At 37.3% G+C, this 18,637-nt stretch overlaps 1 protein-coding gene across 4 annotated transcripts in view; it reads right to left on the bottom strand.

Moving 5' to 3' along the window:
* RHOBTB3 (Rho related BTB domain containing 3) overlaps positions 1–18,637 on the bottom strand; it is a 59,319-nt gene that overhangs the window by 30,204 nt on the left and 10,478 nt on the right. For 3 of the 4 annotated variants that reach the window (XM_039875131.1, XM_039875132.1, XM_039875128.1), the window contains exons 4-7: positions 13,336–13,490; positions 10,285–10,396; positions 7,535–7,900; positions 443–555 (exon numbers count right to left, since the gene is read on the bottom strand). In XM_039875131.1, coding sequence (XP_039731065.1) covers positions 443–555; positions 7,535–7,900; positions 10,285–10,396; positions 13,336–13,490 — 746 coding nt within the window. The remainder of the gene's footprint in view (positions 1–442; positions 556–7,534; positions 7,901–10,284; positions 10,397–13,335; positions 13,491–18,637) is intronic. The other variant, XM_039875130.1, reaches the window with a different exon arrangement.

Raw genomic sequence — 18,637 nt, 5'->3', positions numbered from 1 at the left:
CTATATTAGATGAAAAATAAACCCTTAACTGTTCACTTGTTCAAACAGATTTCTCAGAACTCTTGAAAAAGGCATCACAGAAACTGCCTTGCTCCTGAGAACTACCTGAACTTAAATTGTGAGGAGTGAGCAAGTACTCCCTCCAACAAGCTTAGCTGTAACTGGACAAATTTGACAGCCCTTTATTCTTGACATAGATTGCATACTCCCTGAGCACTAGGAGAATTTTCAGAGGATGGAATCCACAAGTCAACATTTTAAAGATATGACATATATTTTAATTCTTACATGAATTAAAATTTGAGATAAATGGTAAAAAATAAACTTAAGGAAAATATCCGTCTACTGAGTCTTCTCATGATTCGATATTATATTCATCATAGTGTATCACTTATAATTCAGAGAAAGTCAAAGTAAAATAACTTACAATAAACTAACTTACCTTTCCTGGTGTTTTTAAAATGCATTTAACTTTCTCAATTACATTTGAAACATCCCCAGAATCTTTCAACTTCTTCCTGATATCTTCTTCCAATTCTTCCCACTGGAAAGCACCTGTAAACAAATTTATATTGAATTTTTCTGTTAAAGTGGGACAAAAAATAAATCTCTTATTAGATATCAATGTTTCTTCTTTTATAGTGTTCTAATTTTTCTTTACCAAATATATATCTTTGTAATTACACTAAAACATTTAAATAGCTCTCACATTTTTTAAAAAATCGGTTTGCCTTCTCCTAAATTATTCAAATCCTAAAAACTTCCTCCTTGGACAGCTGCCACCCCTCTGTAGTAGGTGGTGAGCTAGTGATAACAGCAAAGGCCAGAATACGAGTTACCATCTCAAGTAGTCCAACATCCAAATTATTTTCTTGCCCTGGTAAGAAGGCAGATGTGGTCTTTTCTAAGGTTGAATTAAATCATACTTATCATAGAGAGCAGTGACTATCATCAGGTAGAGGAATAGGAAGTAGGAACAATGCATTCCAAAGGTCTCATGTATTGTCAGCGTCACATAATGTTCCATTGCCATCTCTACAGAACAACCTGAAAAGGGGAGCTAGATAATTTTCTGATGAGCTACATGACCGTGGCATTGGAGCAAAATCACCCCACCTATTCACTTCCTCACCTTGTCTTCACCCCAACCCATTTCCAAGCTATCTCTTCCTAGGCTCATTTCACTTTCATTTCACACTCTGTTAGCCCCTTTTTTCTCTTAGGAAATTCCTTTTCCATGGTCAGCAAAAGTTCACCTTTTCCTCAAGCACCTCTCTCATTTGGCCCACAGCAGCCTCCCTGCTTCCCAGTTGGTCTATTCCTCATCAAATCTACCCCATTACTCCATGCTGATAAGTTTCCAAAAGTACAGTTCTGATCACGATATTCTGAGAGATCAACCCAGTTCATCCTATGGCTTACAGAAACTCCTAACTCCTAAAAATATAATTTGAAAAGACGTAGTGTGGCAGACATAGTTGGGAGACCCAGATTCTAGGTCCATCTCTGCCATTAATCACGGATGTGACTTTAAGGAATTCACCTCACCTCTCTGGGTAACTTGGGGTCCTTTCTATCTGCTCTTCGTCTATCTCTTCTGATGTTTCCCTTCACGTATCCAGATGCCTTCATGGATATTGGGGAGTGGAGAGGGCAATAATAAACACGTATTGAACCAATGAGATCAGGCAATTATAGCCAGTCCATACAAACAAGATCTAAAGCTAATCGGAAGGCAGCACTTGGCACTCGGGCATATCTTTACATTTCTCCTCCCCTAATCTTCATAATGACTACAGCGTTTCCTGGGGGCATGGGGAGGGAGAAGGAGAGCCCTGATTTGAGGCATCTGCTATTTCTGTGGTGTAAATACTCTCACCAGAGCCCAATTCTGGCTACCAATATGACATTGGAGAGCACAGATTTGGGAATAAACAAATCGGTTCTCACAAGCTGGTGCCGATGGCTCTAGCACTCCACGCTTGTTTCACCTTCGATCACTCTTTTTCTCATTTCTCCATTTGTTCCCCTTCTACTCAAATTCCCAAAGGTGTACAGTCTAGAACAAGTCCCTAGTTTTAGTTTTCTTCTTCCTGCGCTAATAATTTTTAACTTTAAGGTCACATACTCTTTTCACAATCTGATAAATTCTTTAGACTGTCTCTCCAGAAAATTTCACATGCACACATAGACGTTAAAGTCTGCATACAAATGTCAGGAACAGAAAAACCCTTTAGAAGCCATGGGACATCAAATCAAAAAAATTTACTCTATGCAGTGATTCTCAACTCTAGCTGTGCATTACACATTTACCTGGAGACCTTTTATAAAATGCTATTGGTAGAGATCTCATCCTCAGACCAACTGAACTCAAATTCCTGGTGCAGGGGCCCAGACATCAATTTTAAAAGCCTCCCAGGTTATTATAATGTGCACTGAGTGTTGATGACCACAGCTCTTTCCTTAGACATTTCATCCATTATCAAAATCCAGAGTTAGTGGAATAAAGCAAATAGTAAGTTTAGGTATTTTTAATTGTCTACACTGAGGAGTGTTAAATGAGAGAACAGACATTGTCTTTTAAAAGTAAAATTATATTAACTAAATAAAACCTATATGATACCTCTATGCAGAAGATTTGAAAGAAAGCAATCATTAAATCTAAATATATGGAATTAGAAGCAGGAAAATCCCTATAGGCCAATGATCTGTTTGAGAACAGACAAAGAAAGGTCCAATAACTAAAAATGAAAGTAAGACTAGTTCATAAGGGTGGGTACTCCAATGATCGGGTTGTTTCCATGATTAGAAATGCTAATCATATCATCTTTGATACTTGTAGGTCCTAAAAAGACAACAATCCTTAGACTAGGATTTTCTTTTTCTTTTTAGTGTAGTAAGAACATTTACTATGAGATCTAACCTCTCCACAAAGTTTTAAGTGTTCAGGACGGTATTGTTAATGATAGGCATGACGCTGTAGGTACAGCAGAACTCTAGAACTTAATCTGTCTTGCGTAACTGAGATTTTTCTTTACTTACCTTCTCAGAGCATTTATTTACTTTACTTAGACAATTAGAAAACATTGTATACTCCTCAGTCCTAAGCTGTATTTTTATGCAGTGTAGAAAAGAGCATGCCACAGAATTCCAAGAGCTGGAGAATACTATGCAGACTGAAGAGGAAAGCGTGCTTCCACATACTCATTTACCCTGGCCGCATTTCAATAAGTGATGTAAAATTCTACAGGCCATTTGTGGCAGGAAGAACTCAAAGCTAAATTCTTGAGGCTCTTACAAATATTTCAATTCCTAACCATCTGAGATCATGTGACTCAGGAATTTGCAAGCATAAAGACTGTGTCTAGTATTGTAAGAATGTTACAATTGTATGCCATTTATGGATTATTCTATGAAGACCAGGAAACCACTTGCTCTCACTTTTCAGATTACTCCTTCTTTAGTGTTAGTCATTAAATACTTATACATCAAGCAGTGTTAGCTGTTATCCAATGCAAAATTAACATATACAAAACAGACAGACTTTTCCAGTGTCTACTCAGAAATCTGAATAGGAAAATAAACTGAAATCTTATACATAGGTTTAACACATTAACCAGACTATCAAATGGGCCCTTCCTAAGTACAGGACACAACTGTCCTTATATACAAAATTTCAAATTCCTAAAGATTAAAAAGAAATTTTTAATGTAAAATTAATTTTTTTTTAATTAAGACATTCTTTGTAATTTGGTTCACTGAAAGAAAAGGGCATGATCTAGGTTTAATATGGTTTTTCAGCCTGTGTTTGCTAATATTCCAGAGTGTGCCATGTCATGGAGTTCTGCCTTTGCTTTACCGACCCGGCTGATGTGAGCACAACAGCTCCTGTCTTTGACAGCCCCCTAACATAACTGTAGTAGGCCAGTGCTTCTGTGAGGAAACCATTTCATAATCGAGTCTTAAAACTCGTATTCTGTTCAAAAGTTTTCAATGTTTAACCACAACAACAAAAACAAAACAAAAAAAGTGAGCCTGTCATCTTTACAGAAGTCTCTGAGAAAAAAAATGTAGGTTTAAAATTGTTTGATTTGATAAAAAATATATATCTTTTAAGAAGCCCAATTCATAAAGACTAGAAGATAAAACAAAACATCAATAAATGTTTAGATATTTGAGAATGAGGATCTGGCTGATTTTTTTCTCTTAATAAATTTTCTATTTTTCAAAATTGTCTTTACTGTGCAAATACAGTTTTACTAACATTTCAAACATAACTTACACATAATTTAACTTTTGCTTTAGTCCGAGGCTATACTCTGTGAATAATTAAAGAATAATTCACAGGTACCTACGGAAGCATTTATTTTCCCTTCTCCTCAACCAGCATCAGGCTGTTGCTCTGAAGCCCCAGGTTAATGGCCCTGTGGCCCTGCTCGTGCCTGACATCACTTCTTGCTGGGCCATGGCATACAAGGAGAGGTCAGAGCACAAATACAACAGCTCAGTGTCAGATTAAGAAGTCCGAGCTCCGAACAGGTCAAGGGCTTACAGATCAGCAAGTTTTCCTTGCCATCATGCCCCTCAGCCCTCTAATCACTATTCCCAGGCTTACTTCATTTCCACACAAGTGCTAAGCATCCATTTTTCCCAGCTTCCAAGCAGGGGCTACGACAGGACACTGACAGCTCTAGCTCTGAGTAGCTCTCTGCATCAGTCAGCATTGCAGCTGACCCCCTTGTTCTTTTCCTGCAGTTTTTTTTTTCTTTAATTTTATTTAATTATTAGAGTTGACATTCAATATTATTTATATTAGTTCCAGGTGTACAGCTTAGTGGTTAGACATTTACATAATGTATGAAGTAATCCTTCTGATTAGTCTAGTACTCTCCTGACATCTTACATAGTTATTACAATATTATTGACTATATTCCCTGTGCTGTACTTTGCACATCACTGTGACTATTCTGTAACTACCAATTTGTACTTCTAAATCCCTTCATCTTTTTCACCCCGCCCCAAATCCCCCTCCCATCTAGGAAGCACCAGTTTGTTCTCCATATCTATGAGTCTGTTTTCATTTTGTTTGTTCGTTTATTTTGTTCTTTAGATTCCGCATATAAGTAAAATCACAAAATATTTGTCTTTCTCTGTCTGACTTAGCTCACTGAGCACAATATAGCTGACCCCATTTTGACTTTGTGCCCTAAGACTAAGAACTGGGTTCCTCTCCTGGGCCTCTGGGGTGAGTTCCACTCCCTTATCCCCTGGCTGTAACTGGTACTCAGTTCGTTCAAGAGCAGGTGTTACAACTGCTTGTGGTCCAAAGCATCAGCATCACCTGGGAGACTGCTGGAAATGCAGAATCCCATGCTCCACCCTGGGCCTACTGAATCTGAATCTGCACATTAACAAGATCCCCAGGTGACTTAAATGCTCTCTAAGGTTTGAAAGGCACTGGCCCAGATGATGGACAAATTGTAGCACCTGTTGTCAGAATGTTGGCCTTTCTGAGGCTGATCGCCAGAAAGGGGAGGGGTGGGGGTGGCGGTGGCTCCTCACTGGACTCCTGTCTTAAATGCTCCAGTCATTCCTCTCACCATCACCACGGCTGAGTTTTCTAAAACCCAGTCTGATTATGCTTAAAGTCCTAGAACAGCTTCTAAGAATGGCAGGAACAGGTCCCACCAGCCTTGCCAGCCTCATCTCCTTCCTGCCATTGTCTCCCACTCTATGTTCCAGCCATGGGGAATGATTTGCGGTTCCCGAAAAACAGCAGTAACAAAAGATTACATTTTCATTAAAGCAAGTTTCCCGACATCTAATTTCTTTCAAATAGCATAAGAGCGAACGTATGAAAAACTGGTAATAGGTAACTGACTCTGGGGACTGAGACTGGAGGATGAGAACTTTTTCTTTTCCTCTTTTTCATATCTGCATATATTAATTTTGCAATTTAAAAAATCAGTCCCTATGAGAAAGACAAGCAGGTTCTGTATATGGAGAGACGTGTAGCAATTTTACTGCTACAATATTAAAGAAAATATAATGGATTTCAAAGTGTTCGTGTGCCTTTGAAAGTATTCAATGGACATTGTGGGAAACTTGTTACATAATTCATAATTTTGACAGTAAAATCACTGGGAAAAAAAGCCAAACACTTACATCATAGTTCTCTGAACATATCATTAAAATATTTTTTTCTTTTTACATGTAAACATTTGGTTTTTCAAAATTAGTCTTAAATTCTGAATTGTGAGATACGAGGTTTAAATATAAAAATCTGTAATACTAAGTGAAGTCTTTAGTCTGGTTTATTCATTTGATGATTCGCAGCTACTAAAGTCTACTCATTAATTCAACCGACACTAAGAGAACCTGCCACATTGAAGGCATTGTGCTGCTGTGCCCAATAGGAGTGGTTATTTATGCCTTTCCAAGCCAATAGTCACTGAACAATGGATTTAACACCTAACAATATATTTTACTGATTTACATATTTTAACCCACTTAGATCGGCATGCTGCAACTGTACTCTTCACAATCATTCAGTTACAAAATTATATAACCACAACCCAAATGAAAAAAGTAATCTTGCTTTTCCCATCAATCATGTCAACCTGAAGGCTGCCCAAAACTTTCTGATAGGAAATGATACTTCCTTTCTTTACTTGTAAACTTTTATAAACTTCTTATCTGTCCTCAATTTTGATATCTAAAAACAGATTATAAATATTTCTCTAGACACATTTCAGAGAACGAGTGACCTTAACCTAAAATTTCATCAGTACACGATCCCAAGAATAAAAATAAAGTTCTCTGAATATGTATATTTAGATGCTTACTTTAAACATCACTTTGCATTCATTCTTCCCCATTCTTAATTGACTTTCATTTGCTAAAATGACTCAGACTAAACTTCTATTCTTTAAAATATGGTTGCTACTGAGTTTTTAAAAAGGATAAGGATAAAAATAATGGATAAGCTGAATCATAAAAAGGGTGCAGTAAGAAAAAAAAAGTTGCCTAAAATAGTCATAATCAAAGTTGATCAGATCTCAGCCTCAACTACCTTTAGACACTGTTTCCGGTTTCTAAATTGAATGCAATGACCCTGCTAATTTCTCTCCTCAATCCTTCCAAAATCTAAGAGTCAAACAGAAAAGTGAATATATAGCTAGATTTTAAGATATAGGCACTCGTTTTCATATACACTTGGAAAATTTTATTTCTTTAAAGTGAAACTGAACAATAAATTCTTGTATTTTCACATTTTGGGTATTTCTTCCTCAGTAGGAAAAGAGATTATTGCTTTTACAAGTAGATTGAAAACCAAGGCAAATAAACTTATAAGGAAGATAGAAAGCTTGGACCAATTCCTTCCTGTACATAAGCAAATACTATTTCAGGTACGATCTTCACTTCAGGTGACAGGAAGAAGATAAATGTAACACTAACCAACACAGCTGAGAACCATAGGCATACCTCATTTTAAAGGCTTAAGAGAATGTACCGCAACCATTTGACAAGATACCTGAATAAATGAAGCGCAGAATGTCCGATAAACACAAACAGAAGAGGGCGTCTTTAACGATGACTCGTAATGGTGGGTTGCCTGGAGAACCCTGGCTAGCACCTGGAAGTGCAGCGTCTCTGTTGATAGCAAAGAGATCCTGGGTAGTTCGGATGATACTGGAATCCTGAATATCAGCAGGGCTCTTCACATTGAAAAGCAGCATGAAAACATGGCTTACGGCACAGAGCACGATCTTGTGGGCCTCCACAACCTCCTTTAAGTCTGGGTTGTAAAATACCACATCCACACACTGGCAGCAAAACAGCAAGTTATTTAAGTCAGAGTTATAATGTGATGCTTCAGCCTTTAAGATGGGCATTTTTTCTGTTTCAAAAAAGAAAATAAAAATAGTAAACTACTCTTTAGGTCTGTAGACCCAATCGTTTCAGGTTTGCCTTAAATACAACAAAACATATTTGGCCATTTCTGAACTATAAAAACAGCACTTTTATATAGTTTAAGCTAATTAAGCCATATAAAACATAATAATCCAGGGATTGTAGGATTTTGTAGCAGACACAGAAATGCTGTATTTGCTTTTTATAGTACAAATGAAAAACCTACTAATATTATAATAAGCAATATTTCTCATTATTTGTGTGACTCAAAATAAAACAGCCCTCCAAACACTGAATTTTAGTATGTTGATAGTCATCATTCTTTTCTGTCACTTGATTTAAAAATTCAAACAAATTACTGAATTTGTCCTGAAGAAGCCAACCTTACATCTGAAGTTCTTTTCCTCCTGGGACTGGAAGTAGAGGTGGAGGGATAAACTATTAAAACTGCAACTTCTCAAAGCCAGGGCTCAGAGTCTTGGACTCTATTGTTTGAACCCATCTTGACCACTATATTTTGATGGTAAAATTAGTATTTTTTTCCTCCTAGTAAAACTACATACCTCCCCAGAATGACCTTTTTCCCCTCAGTACCTCTAGGCTTGGCTAATTTCCAAAAGAGGATGCAATGTTCCATTTCCAAGTTCAATCACTAACAAAGATTAGTCTTCATTCAATTCAGAATATACACACAGAGGACGAACAACACACACAGACTCTAACTGTAAAAAGTCTGCTGTCTAAATTTTATCCAAAGCTGAGCCAAGGAAAGTGTTATCTGTGAAGGATTGCTTAATGATATACCCTCACTTAAATCTGTCAAATGCAAACTTCTTTAGCAATGAAAATTCTTTATTCGAAACCAAAAACCCTGTTCTATAAAATGAACGATAACAAGATAATTTGAGGGCCAAGCTCTTTCTGCATGAACCCCACTCACCTTCCTCTTCACTGTCTGAGGCACCTTTACAGACACTTAAAGGCTGAGAATAGTCTAAAAGCCACGTACTCCAGAGCCCAGGATCTGTGCTTAGAACAAGTCAGAACCAGAACGAATGTATACACAGACTTGTATCGTTCTGGCCCCCGGGTTATGTTCAGTGTGATACCCACAGCTCTCCTAACAGAAGGGTACAAGAAACAGCCTTGAGAAAGTTGAGACTGCATTTGCTGATGGGATGCCTGAAGGCCCTGTCCCCTGGTGCCCCAAAATGAAGACCCACAGGAGAAACTTCTTTTGCTGCTAAATGACATGAAATGCTTTGTGCTTTCTCTGAGGAACTGGTATGTTTTCTCTTCTTGATTAATAAAAACTAAGAAATTATTCATCAGCATTATTTAGTTGGCTATTTCCCACTTGTCTTCGCACCTGGCAAGTATTTTAAGGCCCCACCGTTTGCTACATTACAGACCAGGAAGTTCAAAGCCAAGGGTGTATTATTTATAGTCTATATATCCGCATTATTTTTAAACCTGGAATTGACTTCCCCTACTAATTATATTTTCCTGATTTTTAATTTACATTCATTAATTCAACAAATACTTATCAAGTACCTACTTTAAAAAGCAATATCCATTAACAAATTAATCTGGATAGAGTACTATCCTACTACTTCTATGGCAAAATGCAAAAAAATCCTGATAACAGTTGATGTTAATTTTATTAAAGTTAATTTTAACTTCAATTTCTTCTAATCTTATATTATGAACATTTTTAAAAACTTCAAAAAAGTTGAAAGAATGATGCAATGAGCACACACACATCCTTCCCTTTAATTCTGCAATTATTAACATTTTGTCATTTTTCGTATTACTCTAGATAAACACTACACACACACTCACACTGCTGACCCATTTAAAAGTAAGCTGCAATCATCAGGATATTCTGGCTCTAAAAACTTTCATATTCATCTCCTAAGAATAAGGACATTCTTCTAATAACCACATGAGCATTATCATGCATATAAATGATTCCACAATATCATCTAATTTCCAGTCCATATTAAAATTTTACCCAACTGTCCCAAGAACATCTTTTATCCAGTCAGGGTTCATGCACTGCATTTGGTTTTGTTTCTCATTTTAGACTACAATCTAGAACAGCTCTCTGTAACACACACTATTTTTAAGAATCTATATGTTCAAGTTTTTAAGACAATAGTTCTCAAAATGTGGTCCAAGTACCATTTGCTTCAGAATCACCTGGGAAGCTTATTTAAAAAGTAGATTATAGGCTCTATCAAGATTTACAAATCAGAATGCCAGGTGAGTCCTAAACATACTCAAATTAGAGAACAAGTGCTCTAAGACTTGTGAAATGATCTATAATAAATATCAACTGAATGTCTAGGCATTGGCTAATAAATGCACCTGGTTGTTCAAGCTGAGGTGGTCTAATTCCATGAAATGAGTTGCTCATTTTTCTTTTCTTCATTTTCTCACTTGTCTTCTGATTTAAGGCTTGAATCATAAAATACTCCAACTAAAACATGAATCAAATTTTAATTAAAAGTCTAACAAAATTATGTATCTGACATGATTATTTGTACCCCAAATCATATTTGCCAAATGTTTTTAACGCCAGTAACATCTAAACATAAGCTTTAGCAAACTCTTAAACAATGTTTTCGTTAAAAAAAAAAAATGGATGAAGTCAAACAGATTGTGTGCTTTGTCTAAACATAAATAAACTACCCATTCAAGAAGGAACTGTTTATTCTCTCGAATGATCAAGAAAACCAAGCAATATAATTGTGTGACTGTCAATAACCCTCCCATGGCCAACCACAGTAGTTAATATTAGAGAAAGTCAAGGAAGGAACAGATCTGGCTCTATGTCACATATGCTCATATCACTTAGGGAAGTTTACATGTGCTCTATTTCTTCCCTGAATAAATTACTTTGAAATACATCCTTTATTTTATAAATTAAAAATCTTAACCACATGTACTTACACAGCTCCAGGCCTGTGCTTTACATTGTAAGGCCTGGGGCAAAAGTACAAATGAAGGTCCAGGTACTATATACCTCAATATTTAAACGATATAAATCAAGGAAACTGTTATATAAAAGATATTCTGCTTTGACAAATATATCATCGTAAAAGCCTGGAAGGCCAGGTTCAAATTTAAATTCTTCCCAGTTCTCCATGCAGCACAGGTAGAGCTAGTTCCTAACTCCTGGACCCCAAGACTGTCCCTTCTCTTTTCACCCGCTGCTCTATCACTCATCCTCAAGGAGGTTTGTACATACAAGTAAACCTCCATGCCTACACAAGCAAGCTCCATCCATCCTCCCCTCCTTCAATCCTCATACACAGTCACCCCTCAGCTACCTCTCAGGTCTAGGGAAACATATATCATCAATGTGGTCTACCATAAGGAGGATGGACCCAGAAAAGAGGCCTGCACAGACAGGCCTGGGAAATAGACTCAGAGCCAGCTACCCAGAGAAGTCTGGGGTCCTTGGTTTTGGAGCATGGTCACAGCATTGTTCAACACAACTCTCTGTTCTGTGCTAATGGAAATGTTCTGTAATATCTATACTAATCAACACAGTAACCACCAGCTACATGTTCCTAAAATATGGCGAATGCACCTGAAGAACTGATTTTTTTGTTAATTTAAATATAAATAGGCACATGTGGCTAGTGGCTACTATATTCGATGCTGCATATCTAGAAGGGGCCATCAGCTCTAGTGGGCACATCCCCTTGATCCACCATCTTGTGCCCTGCTGTAGGGAGGGGTGAAACTGCAGGAGGTCTTGAAGGGACTCTGTAAAGCTTGAGGGCACATGCCTATCTTGCCCCAGACTAAAGGTAATATTGCACAGCTCTTCATCCCTGACTCTTAAACAAAAGATTTTAAATGCTCCTCTCACTCTGACGTTATCATCTCCACCCATATTCTTGCAAATACCATTATTTCTTACACTCAAGATCTCAGTTGTACTTTACTTTCCAAGAGTCTGAAAAGTGATCACTCTGATTTTACGTCCATATTCTCATTAAATCTTGAGCTAAGGTAAAAAGGAACATGTTTTTCTCCCAACCTTCAACACATCTTCAATCCCCATCATGCCTCCGGCCCTAACGGCAACACAAGGATTAGGAGCAAGGAGAAACAAAGGGGAGGAAGGAGGAAAAAGAGACAAGAGGAAGTGAGAGTTAGGGGGTTGGAAGAGTGATCCTGAGAATTTCAGGTTCAGGAACCTGAAAGGGGAACAGGAGGCCAAAGGCCCCTCAACCAGCCCCTTCCCCGACGAATGAAACCAAACTATCTTTTTCCCCCAACTCCCTAGTTATTTCTGAGAAATATAAGCGTCTTAAACTAAATTAAGATTTGTTTAAGCCATTACAATATAATCTGCTTGACAGGGAAAATTAGATTTCAGCCCTCTCTACCTTTCTACCCACCACTTATCAATACAAATAAATAAGACAAAAGTTTCTCAGTCATTGATAATATCAATATTATATCTATCTCCCTTAATGGTTCTTATTTTATCTTTAGTTCTTACTTGGAGTTTATTAACTCCAGAACAAATGGATTTCTATAGCCATCTGTGGAAACATCAACATTTCAACATGAACCTACATAATGAATATTCTGGCATAACTGGAAAGTGTACTTGATGAAGAGCTGGGGAACTGATGGAGAAGTCCAAAGTGCTCCTATTTAATGTAGGGTTTACTTGGTTTAAACCTCTAATTGATATTTACTAGGTATGTCACTTCTTAGAGGGTTGGAAAGATAGTTCCAAAGTCAATTAATACTTAAATGATACAACTCTACAGTATTCTCCAAGGACCATGCAGTTTTAATATTATAGGGGAGGTGATGTGTACCAAGATTGGCCTCAAAATGCCTGCAGAACCCAATAAATGCCACAGCAACAGAGCAATAAACCCTGGCTCCCCACACATCCAACAGAACCTATCTGCATAAGTAGCTCCTCTGGACGTTTTCAAGCTATGCCAAGATCAGAAGTACGTGAAATCTTTCCGAACACATAGAGAAGAATATGTATTCTTTTCAAGTACTAGATAGAAATGGAGACCTTTCAAGGCTTGCTGGTTCAGGCTGCCAGGCTCATCAAGCTGTTTAAAGATTACTATTAAAACTCACATCTCAGGTTTGTGTAAGTAAACATACTTTAATAAAGTGGCACGAAATGGGAAATTCCCAAATATCATACTAGATAACAGAAAATGTTTCATTTGGAGAGAAAGATAAAATTATAATTTTATTCTAAAAAACCTTTTTTCTACTTACTCTCATTTTATTTCTCTCATTTTATTTCAAGGTTAAAACGAATCATGCTTTTAAAACTAAAGTTCTAAACTGAAGTTCTGGAAAACAGTTAAAAAGCCAACCTGACAGATGACTTTAATTTATGTAACAAGTATTTCCACTCACCACGCCTCCAAAATATTTTCCTATGTAGAAGTCATCAAGGCTGTGCAGTTCCAGATAGGTGGCTCCTAGCTCTTTAGCAAGTTGGATCCCTTCTGTCGTACTGACACAGCTCCCTCTGTCCGAGGTACATAGTGGGCATGTGCAAGGTAATTCTTCTGAGAAAATGAATGTGAACAACAAAGAGCTTTGAATTTAAACAGGAAAATAATGTACATAGACGATCTGAACATTAAACAAATTAAGAGCTTACATCAGAAACACAGTTCAAGGGTATTTAGTACATCCGCAACCCACTAGACTCTGAATAAAAAGTGTCAATGATAATAGAAAGGTCTCTAAAATAAACATGCTTACCTGCAAGAAAAAGTAGAAGAATTTAGAATTAGGTGAATGGATACTACAAAGGCTAATGCAGCAGTTAGACCACTGAGCCACTAATGGCCAGTCTGCTTCCTTTTATACAACCCTGACATCCTGGGTAGCAATAAAAATTTAACAACTTGATTGCCCATAGAAACCATGGAAGACAGTGGGTTGACTCTTTTTTTGTGTTTGATAAACTTTAAATATATTCACCAAGTTTGAATAGATGTTATACTTTTATTTTAATAGAATCCTCAATTTGATCTGACTTTGCAAGGCTGCAAAATTGCCACTCTGTTTGTAGATTTCATAAAAAGTATATTCTTATTAATCCAGACATGACAATTTTAGACTCTACAGCATTCAACTGCAGAGAAAATTCAATAATTCTTTATCTTTTTCTTCAAGATTAAAAAATAAAAAAAACTGAAGGAATAAAAGTATTTACTCAAAATGTGAACTGTCCCAATATTCATGGTTGTACCACGTACAGAGCTATGACTAGGAAGGTGGCAGATAAACCTTAATAAGGTGGCAACACTCCTTAATAAGTCTAAAAATGTATGTTCGACTCTATACTTGTCAGCTAGCTTTGTATTGTTTCATGCCAAAACATCAGATATGTCATTGTTCAAAGGCAGCCAAGTCAAAAGAGGGTAAATTCATTTCTAGAAATGCATATTATTGTAGGTTGGCTTCCCTGGTAAGCAAACTCTGAGACAGAGATTGGTGTGCAGGTTTACTTGGGGAGTGATCTTGGGAACAACTCTTTGCAGGAGTGAGGGAGGTAGGACTGGGCAGAGGAAAAATTCAAACTGCAATGTAGTTGCAACAGAGACCTCAGTTGATCCTACAGGAGGCTCTGGAACTTAGATGGCCTTTAGAATGGTTCCCCATTTGGGAAGGCAGCTAGACCCTTGTAGTCCTCAATCTATCAGTAATTAGAGGAGACCTGCCTCTGTGGAGGGGGCATAACTGGGCAAGCAGCTTCTATCAGCAGAGAATAATGCCTGGAGGACCCAGTTGTACACCATCAACAGCCAACAAGCCCAGTCACTGAGAAAGTACAAAGGCCCTGAAAGGGCATTTGGGCAACTCCCCATAGCATACACAACAAACTTCGTACCAGTGAACTGTATATGGATGGAGCACATGTATGTATGTATAGGGTATATAGCAAGGATATTTAGTGCGCGTGCATGATATGTATGTAACTATACTTGTGTATGCATGCTTAGATGACTTAGATAATTTTAGCTTCATTGAAAGCTTTTAGAGCTCAGAAACCATGTACACATTCACATCCTCATTTTATAGAGGAGAGAACTGAGGTTCACAGAGGCTATGACTTGCCCAAGTCTCCTTGTATGTTAGAGATGGAGAAACAATAAAACTGTTACTTGTTCCAAGTGATAATGGGACATCAAAAAAATAAAAGAAAAATTTACTTTGGGTTAAGAATTACTGATTCCAAACAGATAGTGATTTGCAAATTAAGCCCAGATTCTCTACATTATGCCATAAATTCTGAGTTTTTACATTTACTTTTTCTAAGATCATTTTAGGCTTGGAGCAAATAAAGTTTTCATACAGAATTTAGCCTATCTTGAAAAATAACACATTGGTATCTCACATTCTTTACAAAATCTTCATAAACAGTGCCTTTGATTTTCTGAAGACAGAGGCCTTCTTATGTCTACAAAGCTCTCCTTATGTTGAAGGAATGGGGTGAGTAGGCAGATCATCTTATTAAACTTTATTTCTACACAAAAATAAAGCAAAGTCAGTAGTATTTCAAATGAAAAATTAAGTGAACATAATGTAAAATCATCTTTAACAAATAACCTTGATTAAACGTAACTGTAGGTTTAATCCGGCTGAGCGAGGTTTCCATTGTGAGCAGCCATGAGCATCCTACTGGCACACACGCCTAGAAAGTGCCTCTTTATAGCCAAGCCTCATATTGCCTCTATGTCACAGAAGACATTTCTTTTTGTTCACACACACCCAAAAGGAAAAACGCCTAGTCATTATGTGTTGGGTAGAAGAACCAACAAAACACTTACGTACTACATAAATATTCATGGAACATTTCATCAGGAACAATCAGAGGACCCAAAATAATTTTGAACTATGGTGCCTTCTTCAGAAGCTCCCTCCTGTGAGCCTATTCCAGGGTCACAGGGACTCTGTGAATCAGAGTGTTATGTTTCTAGTTAAAACTATAGTTTTCTGTTTTTCTTATATATTGTCTTTTAAGGTGTTATCACAAAATGTCAATTATTTTAAAGCGAACACAGTGTAACTCTGGAATTCAAATGAATGGCATCTCCTCAAGCAGTGGCTTTGAGACCCTGTAGAGTGATTCTGACATTGTTGCCTATGCTTGAAACTTTAGAAATCCTTTTAAGAATACTAGCCTAGCAATGTACTAGGCTCTATCAGATATTCAAAAAGATAAGATGACAGGATGCCAATTTTCAGAAGCTGAAGGTTATGAATACACCCTAGGCATATTTGGAAAAAAATTTCTTCTTTAAAGACAGATTCAATATTTAGTAAAAGCCAAAAATTTATTCAGAGCCAAGAATGATGAAGATACACACTGTCAAGTTTGTCAAAACACGTGTAACAAAGGAAAAAGATGAGACTGATTGTGTTTGCTGAATTAATTCTAAAAAGATCAAGAGAGGAATTACCAGAACACCTAGCAGTTCCATGTATTCCAAGGGACTGGCAGGGGAGGGGGACAATAAATATCCTTGAGTTGAACAGCTAGATTTAGCTTCGTAATTACACTGTGATATCCTACAGGGTAAATTAATTTAGTCTTGGTAAAACTGATTTTTTTCACTTATGTATGTCATTCATAAAACCGTTTAATCACTTATTGAACAAATGTTTATTAAGCACCTACCATATTTCAAGTACTAGGGATATAGGTACACACAGATAAAAGAAATTTATAGTCAATTGAGCCAGGACAGACATGACTGCAAACAATTATAACATAATAAGTGCTAAAATAAAGGCGTACAAAATCAACCATGGGATCAAAAGAGAGAAAATTAACTCTGCCTGGAAGATTACGGAAGGCTTCATAAAAGAGGTAATAATTTAAAGGACAAATATGAATTTGCTATGCAGGTATGACGGGGGTATGCAAAGGGGCACTCCAATCAGAAGATATAACATATGCAGAGGCCTGGATGTGAGGAAAAAAAAAAAAGGAACACATTTACTTCCACTTTCAAGATGGCAAGCTAAGATCACAGTGCAATGTCTTCTTCCTGTCAAATCATGAAATGATGAAATAAAGAGAAGGAAGGAGGGGAAAAGGAAAAATGGGAGGGATGGGGGAAGGAGGAAGAGAGGGAACAAGGAAGGGAGATGTGCATATGCAGCACTACTCAAAAATCAGAAGAAAGATTCTTATCAGATGGTAGGAGTGCCTGAGAGGCTGAAGGTAGCTGGCACAAGACCAAAGAGGAAATCTAAAGCTCAGAGTCCAGGTGGGACGTCAAGTACTGTGCTGTGGCAACATCAGGCATGCTCACTGCTCAGTGATGGGGGTGGGGGAAAGGAAGAGGCCCAAGGGCAACCGCCTGGAGATGAGCTGGAACACCCCAGTGATAGTGGCTGGGCCTGCAGATCCTGTGTGTACTCCCATTCCCACGCCCACTCCAGAGAGCGGGTGGGAGGAGGAGGAAGGCATCCATCCAACAGGGAATCTCAACTGCAAAACTAGGTAAATTAAGAATCATCCAACATTTGAGAAGCATCTATACCATGAATAAAAGCTTATCGAATGGAAAGACTTATAATGCCCCCCTCCAGACTTAATAGACCATTCGAAACAGAATCTTAAAATAAGTATAATTAATTGACAGGTTTTTTTTTTTTTTAAGTATTTACATCCTTAAAACAAGAACAAGCAATTATGAAAAAGAGTCAATTAGAGATCTTGGATATGAAAACTGTCAAAACAAGAAAAATAAAGCAAAGGGCAGAATGGGCCCAATGGAACTAATTTGTGAGCCGGAAAACAACCACCACCACCGCCACAACAACGACAACAAAAACCACAAGAAATTCTCCCATAATCCAACAGAGACAAATAAAAAGATAAGAAATTTAAAAGAAGAGAAAAGGAGGAGAGATCCAGAAGTTTCAACATCAGTCTAGTAAGAGTCTCAAAGTAAGAGAACAGAGAATGGAGGGAAGGTGATATCTGAAGAAGTCAGAAAGTTGAACTTTCCCAGATCTAAAAAAAGACATCAAGTTCTTCAAGTAGTTCAGTGTGATGGGCATATAAAGCAAAGAGGATTGTGTCCAACAAAGTTCTAGAAGTAGTCAGGCGCTATAACATGAAGCACCTTGTATTTTAGGTAAGACTTTACAGTGGAAATTATTGAAGTAAAATACAAATACTGGATTGGAATAGAGGCATCAATGGATGGGAACCCATAATTTTTATATAAATATATACATATATGTATATAAAAAACGTGTGTATACACACACACACACACACACACACACACACATATGTATATACATATATACACTTTTGTGTGTGTATATGGCTCTCTCCAATGAAAGGGCCTAGAAGCCATGACACCTAAAATAATGAATACCCCTACAGTCCAGATCTTGGTTCTCAAATATCATTACTCACTATGAAGAACCAGAGCTTCCTGGAAAAATGACTGATTCCAGGGCAGAGGCCAGCAAAGTCTAAGGTGAGCCTTGGAACATCTTGTGTCAGAAAATCAGAAGGACTCAAAAATTAATTGGAGCTAGCTCAGAGAGGCTGCCTCTGGGCAAATTTGGGGTAATTTGAGCATCAGAAAGAATAATAAGAAGAATAGATTATAAAATATTGAATTTAAAGAGCAAATCCATGAATCACAATGATTCTTAAAAAAAAAATATGGGA

This window comes from Pteropus medius, unplaced genomic scaffold, assembly GCF_902729225.1.
Source record: "Pteropus medius unplaced genomic scaffold, Ma_sr-lr_union100, whole genome shotgun sequence".
Lineage (NCBI taxonomy): Eukaryota > Metazoa > Chordata > Mammalia > Chiroptera > Pteropodidae > Pteropus > Pteropus medius.
This window is presented reverse-complemented; position numbering and strand designations above follow the sequence as displayed.